The sequence below is a fragment of the Sinocyclocheilus grahami genome, unplaced genomic scaffold (assembly GCF_001515645.1).
Source record: "Sinocyclocheilus grahami isolate Dianchi unplaced genomic scaffold, SAMN03320097.WGS_v1.1 scaffold32.1, whole genome shotgun sequence".
NCBI classification, from domain to species: Eukaryota; Metazoa; Chordata; class Actinopteri; order Cypriniformes; family Cyprinidae; genus Sinocyclocheilus; species Sinocyclocheilus grahami.
The window spans coordinates 3,451,501-3,462,169 of NW_015505211.1; the positions used below are offsets into that span (position 1 = coordinate 3,451,501).

At 36.6% G+C, this 10,669-nt stretch overlaps 2 protein-coding genes across 2 annotated transcripts in view; one reads left to right on the forward strand and one right to left on the reverse strand.

Annotated features, from left to right (window-relative positions):
• LOC107577538 (myosin regulatory light chain 2B, cardiac muscle isoform-like) overlaps nt 1-2,247 on the forward strand; it is a 2,435-nt gene extending 188 nt beyond the window's left edge. The window contains exons 2-7 of the mRNA XM_016263606.1: nt 405-491; nt 574-649; nt 1,304-1,408; nt 1,669-1,747; nt 1,858-1,906; nt 2,040-2,247. Coding sequence (XP_016119092.1) covers nt 405-491; nt 574-649; nt 1,304-1,408; nt 1,669-1,747; nt 1,858-1,906; nt 2,040-2,144 — 501 coding nt within the window. The 3' untranslated portion in view covers nt 2,145-2,247. The remainder of the gene's footprint in view (nt 1-404; nt 492-573; nt 650-1,303; nt 1,409-1,668; nt 1,748-1,857; nt 1,907-2,039) is intronic.
• A 97-nt stretch (nt 2,248-2,344) lies between these two features.
• Nucleotides 2,345-10,669, reverse strand: part of LOC107578652 (collagen alpha-1(XXVI) chain-like) — a 14,570-nt gene continuing 6,245 nt past the window's right edge. The window contains exons 4-12 of the mRNA XM_016264592.1: nt 5,682-5,789; nt 5,482-5,601; nt 4,943-5,026; nt 4,803-4,846; nt 4,614-4,676; nt 4,454-4,489; nt 4,228-4,272; nt 4,054-4,129; nt 2,345-3,748 (exon numbers count right to left, since the gene is read on the reverse strand). Of these exons, the coding sequence (XP_016120078.1) occupies nt 3,630-3,748; nt 4,054-4,129; nt 4,228-4,272; nt 4,454-4,489; nt 4,614-4,676; nt 4,803-4,846; nt 4,943-5,026; nt 5,482-5,601; nt 5,682-5,789 (695 nt within the window). The 3' untranslated portion in view covers nt 2,345-3,629. The remainder of the gene's footprint in view (nt 3,749-4,053; nt 4,130-4,227; nt 4,273-4,453; nt 4,490-4,613; nt 4,677-4,802; nt 4,847-4,942; nt 5,027-5,481; nt 5,602-5,681; nt 5,790-10,669) is intronic.

Below are 10,669 nucleotides of genomic sequence, written 5' to 3' on the forward strand. Positions count from 1 at the left end.
TAGAAAGTGCATATTCCATAGATGGTTTTATATATTTGCATGCCTTTCTAATTGTCTCTTTAAAATTAGAGCATTTTTATTTGTTTCACTTCCATGTATCTTGGTCTTTGTCATGAGCGCAACGTTTTTTTCATAATTTTAGAAAGGTTTTCAGTGAGTGAATATCATTGTCTGTTCCGGTTTGTGTTTAAGTTGTAGCATTTCTGACTAAATGCAACTACATTTACTTGAAGTGGGCCACTTTTTGACAGTTCTCAATGTCAAAAAGTGGCTAAATTACAAAAAATGTCTTTGAGGGTCATGCCATTTTTGCATAAATGTTATATTTTTATGTGCTTCAAAATTGCATTTCAAAAGTGTAAGCCTGGACAAAATCATCTGAACCAATTTTGCTTGATATCCAGGCACCAAAGAAGGCCAAGAAGAAGGAAGCTGCCAGCTCCAATGTATTTAGCATGTTTGAGCAGTCACAGATCCAGGAGTTCAAAGAGGTTGGTTAGGATTCATTTACCTAAACATTTTATTCTAGCATATTTGTGGTACTTACCTCTGTAAATTTGAATGCTCTTCCAGGCTTTCACCATCATGGACCAGAACAGAGATGGCTTTATTGACAAAAACGACCTGAGGGACACATTTGCTGCTTTGGGTGAGTCAGCCCTAACTGAATGACTGTATACAGTGTAAATACTGGTGACACTAAAGGTCTCTGATACTTAAAGGTGTTTATCCTATTGAACTAACAAGAGTATTGTTTTAAGGATTACAGTGGCTCCTCTTTAGACTCATACTGAATGCTGTGAAGCCTAAATGAGATTACAGCACTATGCTTGTCACAGATTTAGATGCAAAAGTCATCATTCCATCAAACTAATGATAAATGCATATATAGCAGGGTCCAAACATCTGAGACCACTAGAAGAAAAAAAAAAGCTTTTATTTTGCATTTTGATTTAGAAAAATAATAATAAATTAATTTAGAAATTTTAGGGGGGGGGAATTATTTATTTATTTATTCTTCTTCTTATTTATTTTTTTCAAAATCCTAAAAATTCCCTTTCATTTTCAGGTTTAAATTAAATCTTAAAAACCCATATTTTCAGTGTGGCTTCAGACTTGAATGTAATTTTTGCTTCAAAAGTAACACAAAATATACCAAAGTATTTCCCCCCCTGGCCTTGTAAACTGCTCTCATAACTATTTTATTGCACTGAACATTAAAGTTAACTCTCACTCCATTTGAAGTATCAGAGGAAGTGGCATTCTGTATTAATGTATATCTCTGTATGTGCATGTTGGGCAGGACGTCTCAATGTTGGCAACGATGAGCTTGATGAGATGCTAAAGGAAGCCTCCGGCCCTGTTAACTTCACTGTCTTCCTCACCATGTTTGGAGAGAAGCTCAAAGGCAAGGATCAAATTGATCAGAATTGAAATGATAATCATGCTAATGAGGTGCAAATAGCTGCAGAACCCAGCAGATATCAGACACACTGCATACTGATGGATCACTTAGTTTAGCGTCAGAAGCTTGGATTTTGAATGCAACTTCCCCCAGAAATGACTTATGTCATTGTTAATTAAGGTTTTGACATGTATAAGAGTGTATTCGACTTATTACATATTACAGAATAATCAAATTATATGTTACCTTTCTGTGACTGACAGGTACAGACCCTGAGGAGACTATTCTCAATGCCTTTAAGATCTTCGACCCAGAGGGCACAGGAATCCTTAAAGGAGAAGAGTAAGTAGATTTATGCAAATGTAAAAATGTTTCAGCACATCAGCGACTTTTGACTTAAAACAGTCTCAAATGCACAGAATTTAATATATTTCTTTTGTTTCACCTCACAGGATCAAATATCACCTTATGTCCCAGGCAGACAAATTTACCGAAGCTGAGGTAATATACTTTTCTCTCTTTTGAAATGCAAAGGCACAGTTCAAAATTTAAATGTATTATTTAATTTTTAAATAAATAATTTAAAATCATGAAATTGGTGAATTTTAATCATATTTTTTTTACATTTACCTAGGTAAACCAGATGTTCACAAACTTCCCCTTGGATGTGGCTGGCAACCTGGATTACAAAAACCTGTGCTACGTCATCACCCACGGAGAGGATAAGGAACAGGAGTAAAAACTACATTTCCCATGTTTCTCCATGTTTGTTCATGTCCATTTGTATGTTGTCTTCTCCTTAAGCTCTGTACCCGCCTTTTGTCAATAAAGAGATAAAAAAACACATCTAGTCTAGTTACAGTTGTTATTGCAATAAAGTGTTTTAACATGCTCAGAAACTGGCAACAAAGAAGACTTTTCAAATATATAAATAAATGATTTTTCCCATAAAATTTAATTTCAAAAAGTCAAAGCAAAATATTTCGATCTCAATACCGTAAAAACATTACCGTGGGAAACCTTTAAACACTTCTTCTTTCTTAACACAACAAGAAGAAAAAGCCCAAGATTCGGAAAGATTTCGTTCCCTCCCGAGGGGATTACAAAAGCTCAAGCGCAACAATAAGCTTAAAGCCACACTGGCGTGTTGAACGGTGCTCTGCGAACAAGGTCAACAGGGCCTTTTGTCTCTCCAGCTATTCACTGCAGCCCTATTAATAGCAGCCCTTGGTGTGTTCTGCCATTTTGGGTTTTCAGCGAGTCAATGATAGGCTCTATGAATAAGAACAGGTGAGCAGAGGTGTAAACACAATTTATTGTGCTAGACGTTGCACTTTCTATGCACACAAAAGGCCGAATTTGGTTTTAAGGTTCTGTTCTAGTCTATTTTTTGTTTGCTGTGAGTATTGAGATAGGAATGTTTTAATTCAAAGCCACTGCTATATATAATTATGTGCATGAAGGTCATTATAGGTCATCAATCAGAAAACAAAAAGGAAATGACAAGAACTAGGCCTTTTTTGTTTTCTGTAAAGTCTGTGACAAAACATTTATTTTCAGCTTGAATTACTGTGGTATTAAAACATTAGTTTTAGAATTAGAAGTGAATAGTGTCATGAACATTTTTTTTGTATAATCAAGTATCATCTTTGTTGATTAATTAAGCCAGATAACCTGCCCGTCCAACATCCTCACTTTTACTATAATAAAAGAAATGAACTACAGTACATAGACACTTCAAGTTGACATGAAAATCAGATTTTCATAACTTGCTCTTACTCCGAAACAACTTTTTGTTTCTGCTGACATCACTTATGCCACACAGGCTATTGAATACTTCTAACCAATAGCTAACTAGCCATCATTTTAGCAAACTCACATTCGGTCCGACTCCATTCTGGGAAGTAGTTCCCACATTTCACCATCCAATCATTTCCTAATGACTAAAATAAAGGCCTGCCCTTAAGTAAATGCAAGTAAAACGGGTCATGAATGGCAAAGAAAACACATTTTCGACAGGTAAATATAGTGATATCAAAATGTAAAACAAGAAGAATATTACAATTAAACAAAACACTCAAGTAAATAAAATAGAAAAGATCAGTGCCACTCTTATCATGCTCATAAACAAATAGGGATCTGTCCTTCAAAGCAACAGACACGAGATAAAGGCCTTGTGGACACAAGTGTTTGTTATTTACTCTTCATACCCAACAGAGTCCGGCTACTCTCTGTCTGAGGTAAGAGGAGAGGAGGGTCTGGCAGCTGCAACATTTTTAGCACTGCCTGTTAGCATGAAGTCCGCCAGGAGATCTATTCCAGAACCGGAGTCCAACAGAGTATCTGGGCAGAGCGACAAATGGAAAGAAACAAAAATAAAGAGAAATTTGTTGCATGACCATGTGTGTGTCTAAATACAAGGAGTTGGCTGTATATTTCTAGTCCTCTGATGTCATTTTGTATTCTTAAAAGCAATATGAACCTCAAACCTCATGGAACCTCAATAACTAAATAATTGCTACACACGCTAACCTCTCTGGCAGCAACAGTTTATGCCATGAGATCATAATGGCGCTCTGGAATCCAACCGCTCTCTAGTTAGAACTCATAACTGGAAATCTAGATTAATATTAATCCATAATTCTCACCATGAATGCCGAGCATGTGCTCTAGAATGAGAACCCTCTCGGCCAGAATCTTCAGAGCTTCCCTCAACTGCTGCACCTGCAAGAAGGCGGGGCTTTAGCAAGTGACAATAAATCATCATAACAGCACATCCAAAACTCAAAAAACCATCCCAATTTTTTGTGCATCAGCCTTACATCTCCTGGAGTCTCTCCCGGTTCTCCTTTAGGACCCGGAACACCCTATTCACAACAAAAGAAAATAAGAAAAAAGTGAATTTTATAATAATACATTTATATATAAATATAAAAATTAATTAATAAAATGCTATTTAAAAAAAAATTGTAATTGGCAATTAAAACAAACAAACAAATGAATGAATGAACTGTGAAAATATAAATGCAATCCACTATGTGCACTCACAGGCTGTCCTTGCTTTCCTGTTATTCCAGGTGGACCCTTTGAAAATAGAGCAATGCAATTTAATCAGCTCAAATAAAAACAAACATATTTTTATCCAAAAAACAAAATGTATAAGATTAAGATTTAATTTATATCTAAATGTTGGCCTTCGATGACTTACTCTTTCTCCTGGATCTCCTTTGGGTCCCCTGTCACCTGGTGTGCCTGCAAAGCTTAAGGCAGCCTATGATAAATGTGAATTAATCAGTATACTGTGCCTTGTACATCTATATGTACTGTCCAATTATTTATTCCATACATATATACTGTAAATGCATATCACAGAGCATAATGATATAAAATGTCTTACAATTTTCCCTGGAACACCTGGGTGTCCAGGTGGTCCAGCAGGCCCTGTTCAAAATGTACAGATAGAAGATTAAATGTGTAAAGAAATGACTGGGCGGTACGAGATGATGCTGTTATGTATGCTCTGATATTCTACTGTACCTGGTGGACCAGGAGGGCCAAAGGGTCCAGGAGGACCAAGAAAAGCCTGCAGGTCACGATAGGCAGCAAAGTCACTATCTTCATCTGAGACATGTAAGATATGATCATACTGAGGTGAAAACAAATCAGAAGTACTATTAAAAATGTAACTCCACTTGCAGCAAATGTGATTTGAGCAGCTGTACTGCTGTTCTGTTCAGCAGGATTTGGTGCTCAGGTTCTGCTTTGGTTTATCCAGATTCATGCTGCTTCACAGACAGCTAACAAATGACTGATTAATTGCTGACAGACAGAAGCCAACCAGACTCCAGATCTCTGAGAGTTTTTTTTAAGTTGATACTGTGCCAATGCTGCCATCTTATGGTCATGTTGAGAATAACATGTGAAAAGTTGCTGCAGTTTGTGCAAAGACTGGATATAAACATTAACTGAAGCATTTACTTTTTTTTTTTTTACTTCCACTCTGTTATGCATTACTTTAACGCTATTATTAATTAAAATGATAAAACAGCATGTTTAATGTGGACTGTTGTACTAACACTGGGCATGTTGTTTAGCCGTTAGAGTGAAAACATCTCCCCTGATGGAGAAGTGCCCTGTGGGCCCAGGTGGCCCAGGAAGGCCTCTTTCACCTTGTGGTCCTTGCAACCCTTGAGGTCCTGTAGAGTAAGCAGGGGAGCTCAATGTATGAAAATATTTGTTTTAAAATTCCCAGTCAAGGTAAAGAGATAGTTCTTACCTCTAGTTCCTACAGGACCAGGTTTTCCAGAAAACCCTATCTTTCCTAAAGGTCCAGGAGGTCCAGGGGGACCTGGCAGCCCAGCAGGTCCTGGTTGTCCTCTTGGTCCTGGAAATAGAAGTTAATTTACCAGTTTAATTATGAATTATTAAAAAAAAAATATATATATATATACAGTGGGTACGGAAAGTATTCAGACCCCCTTAAATTTTTCACTCTTTGTTATATTGCAGCCATTTGCTAAAATCATTTAAGTTCATTTTTTTCCTCATTAATGTACACACAGCACCCCATATTGACAGAAAAACACAGCATTGTTGACATTTTTGCAGATTTATTAAAAAAGAAAAACTGAAATATCACATGGTCCTAAGTATTCAGACCCTTTGCTCAGTATTTAGTAGAAGCACCCTTTTGATCTAATACAGCCATGAGTCTTTTTGGGAAAGAGGCAACAAGTTTTTCACACCTGGATTTGGGGATCCTCTGCCATGCCTCCTTGCAGATCCTCTCCAGTTCGGTCAGGTTGGATGGTAAACTTGGTTGGACAGCCATTTTTAGGTCTCTCCAGAGAGGCTCAATTGGGTTTAAGTCAGGGCTCTGGCTGAAATTCACAAAATAAAAAGTGTTTGAGATGCAGTGACTAAAACTGTTCTACTTTAATGTAAAGATGAATTGCCATTCCTATTTTGCACATAATTCGATGTATGCTACAATTCAAAGGTTTGGATTCTGTAAGATTAAAGAAAAAAACGTATTCAGCAAGGACAGTTTAAATTGGGCAAAAGTGACAGTAAAGCATTCATAATGTTTCTTTGAACTTTTTATTCATTAAAGAATCCAGAAAACAATGTATCACGGTTTCCACAAAAATATTAAGCAGCACAACTTTTTTCAACATTGACATGAATGACTAATGCCGTCAGGGTTTAGTGGTTGGTATCCAGGAACCACAAGGGAACCATGATATTATGTATTACTTTAAAATTAATTAGTTTGTGAGTGTACTTTTCAGGATCCACAACTTTTTGTTTAGATTTCCTTTTAGGGATATAACTCCCCAAACCACCGTTATCTGCACCATGATGACTAATTAAGTAAAAAAATTAGAGCTGCACCAAATGGTAAAAACTATTTTAAGGCGACACAAAACATTTTACAAAATGTATTTTTTGAGCTGTTAAAATGAACATGTTTACTTAAGATGAAATATACTTTATTGTCCCTGGTAGGGGAAATTTGGTGTAGACTCAAAACCAACATTCCAGCATCACCTGGTACACCTAAGAATATTAAAAAATACTGTGCATACACAATAGACATTCACATCCATATACACCATCACAGATATCAGATAAAAACTAAAACTGCTTCACTCACTGCTCCAGATTCAGCAACCTGATAGATATCGGCACAAACACATTTTTGAATCTGTTCAATTTGCAGCGTCGGATCCTGTACCTTCTCCCAAAGGGTAAGAGTTCATAGCTGGAATGTAAAACGTGAGACGTTAGAGTAATTATTTTAATTGATAAATGCGCTTTACAAATACATCAGAACTGAACTGAAAATGTTTCTTCTCTGCTTCTCTGTCATTACTCTAATAGTGGAAAAAAGACACACTGTCTTATGCTGTATTATGCAAATAAGTAAAGCTTTTCCAGATAATAATGACATATTTTCAGTAGTTCATTAGTTAGTCAGTTTTCAGAAACAATGAGTATTTCTACACAACTGTTCAGCTTTGAGGTCGGTAAGATTTTAATGTTTAATGTCTATTCTTAAGTCTATAATGTTTCTGAAGTCTCATGCACACCAAGGCTGCATTTATTTGAAGAAAAAAAAACTGTAATATTATGAAATATTATCACAATTTAAAATAGCTGTTGTCTATTTCAATGTACTTTAAAATGTAATTTATTCCTGTGATGGAAAAGCTGAATTTTCAGCCATCATTACTCATCAGTATTCATTGTCCCATGATCCTTCAGAAATCATTCTAATATGCTGATTTGCCTCTCAAGAAACATTTGAACGATAGTGTGTTATCACAAAAAGCTTGAAAACCCCATGGGTTATGAGAAATAAATTGAAATTCAACATCGAATTCATAAGCATAGCCAAGTCTTATATTAGATTGTTGAAGATTTTTGATTTGTTGAATGCTATCTCTGGGAGTTCCTCTCTATTGACAATTGGAATATGATTATGGGACAAAGGATCTCTTACAGCTGTCGATCCCAGCTGCAACCACCCTCCCACACCTCAACAGCTTTGCACCAGTGCATTCCTTGATGTCTACTCCTTCTTAGTAAAACATAAAGCTATCCTTTTCACATAGTCAGACACAACTGATCGAAATATCCAAATTCTTGACATATTAAAATGGAAATTTATTGAGCTAAAGAGAGGAACTGGCCTCAATATATGAGGAATGCATTAATGAACAAAACAAAGTTAACTTAGGGAGGGACAACAACAAAATGTCCAGAATTTTGCTGACTAATCTGATGGATGGGAAAAGATTTCTTTGTCTGGGCTGCATTAATGAACAAACAACTTCATCACACTGGTATCTCTTAATACAAGGCACATGAATTTATGACACTGTACATTCCTGAAGGACAAAACATCACTAAAGTGATTGAACATGACATCAACTAGTCACACAGTTCTCAATAACTGGCAAACTGAGCTGAATAAACAGTCAAACCACAACTCCAGGAGAGCATGGATCAGTTAAAAAGTTTCTTATTGCATTTCGGTTTACATACATGGCTGGATTGTTCACTCTTATAGTTGGATTGTTCTTACAACCAGGCTTTGAATCCTGCCAGAAGACAACAGAGAAAGCACAAGTCTGCACTGTGGAATGAGAGACATTGGTTACAGTTGTGGTGATCGGCCGGATACACAGCGTTACCACGGACGACAGTGAAAACCAATCAGAATTAAGTAGGATCGTTCACACAAAATGCGTAGTTGCATTCCACTGCGCTGCACTTCCATTGTTTTTCTATGTAAAAATGCACAGTTGTGTTTGACCATTGTGCTCGCATCTTGACCCTTTTGCATGGCACAGCATTCTGAAAATGTGACGCTGAAGTTACAATAAGTTTTTAAAAAAGAGTCTTGAGACCGTTCTTTTTCATTCTACTGCTTGCGTCTCTCATAGTATTCAATGCATTCCTTGTTTTTCAGTTGCGTTCTACTTGCAACTCCAATTCCACTGCATTGCGTTTGTATTGTTTTCTATGTAAACGTGCAAGACCATTGTGCTTGTGTCTCACATCTTTTGCAACTTTTGCGTTTTTTCCCCATTCCACATTTCCCATTGCATTCCTTCCCTGCATCTTGCATTGTTAAACACAAAAACGCATTCTATGCGGATCAACCCTTTGAAACCTTCAAAGTTTGTCATATTGGTTACACTTTATTTCGATAGCACACTTTAGACATTCTATTAACGATAAGTAATGTTTTGCAACTACATGTCAAATAACTCTCATTAGAGTAATAGTAGACTGTTACATTAGGGTTAGGGTTAGTAGAATGAGTTTAAAATTACTTATTACTTAATGAGGGCAAAATTACTTATAATCAGATTATTATATTCAGATTATTATTATCAAAATAAAGTGTCAGCAGATATTAAGTAGACAGTCTACTAACACTAACTGGTAGTTGATGTGTAGTGTTTTCTTGTTTTTATAACACTTTGTGTTATTTTACCCTAGTATTAAAATAATACAGCTGCTGTTGGAGCAAACTGTATATGCTAAAATAATATTTGCTGTTATCTTCCATCTACCAAGTACAAGTACAAGTTTACCCTGCTAATGTTTACTTCCATGTTCCAAACCCGGGACTATAAAAAGTGTGCATAATGAGTGAAATCAGACACAGCATTCTTTGTTAGGCCTCATTACACATGACAACTAGAAATGCTGGGATCTCACACAGACTTTGACCTAACTTGAGCTGTTTGACATTAAACCATTCCCATCCAGAAAAACATGAGAATGTGTGTCATAGATTAATTATCCCTATTGGAGCAGAATTTATTTACACTCTTGTGACCTCTACCACATCTAACTGTACTATGTCAAATTAATCAAAATGAATCAAAAGCACTGACTCATTTCCTCAAATATTCCCTCAAATATTTTCTTCTAGCTATTTATTTCAGTGTCAATTAAAATGTATTTACCCAATATATGCAAAGACCCAGAGCTGTGCTGGTTTTGATTATGATTATCTCTCTAGGATAACAGTAAAGTGAGTCAGTAGGGAGTGTAACTGTGCTCATATGACATGGCATGATAATATTCATATTCAGATCTAAGACTTTCGATTGCAGATTTTTGTGTCATGGCAAATCTGAGCATGTTTTGTAACATAGTCATAATGCATTTTCTCTTGGTTAATATAGAAACATGTTTATGGATGTTTTGCACTAAAGTGTTTGGTGTTCATATAGCAAGAAAGGAAATACATTCAGACGTGCATATAGTTATGACTCATTCATTTTGAGATTTCACCCAGATGCTTGATTTCCACAGTCAGATCAGCTGTTGTCACTCACATTCTCACCCACACAATGAATGTAAGGGATCTTTTTTTGTTGTTGCTAAGAGACTTAAATTTAAAAAAGAACCACCCACCAAACCATGCCAAGTCAAATGTGAGTGGTGTTTGCTCATGCAAATCGTCTCGGGTTACATATGTAACCCTAGTTCCTCGAGGGAACGAGACGCTGCGTCGGAAACGCTAGGGGAATGCCCTTCAGCGTGATGGGCTCTGAACCTCGTGTGTAATCAGACCAATAGATGGGTGAGACGTCACGGGCGGGTGACGTAATGACCAGGAAGCTATAAAAGCTTGAGTCCAGCGTCAGCTTCTAGGAATGAAGCAAGTGCTGGCAGGTACGCCGGAAGTATGGCACTGGGATGCAGCTTCTCGTTCCCTCGAGGAACTAGGGTTACATA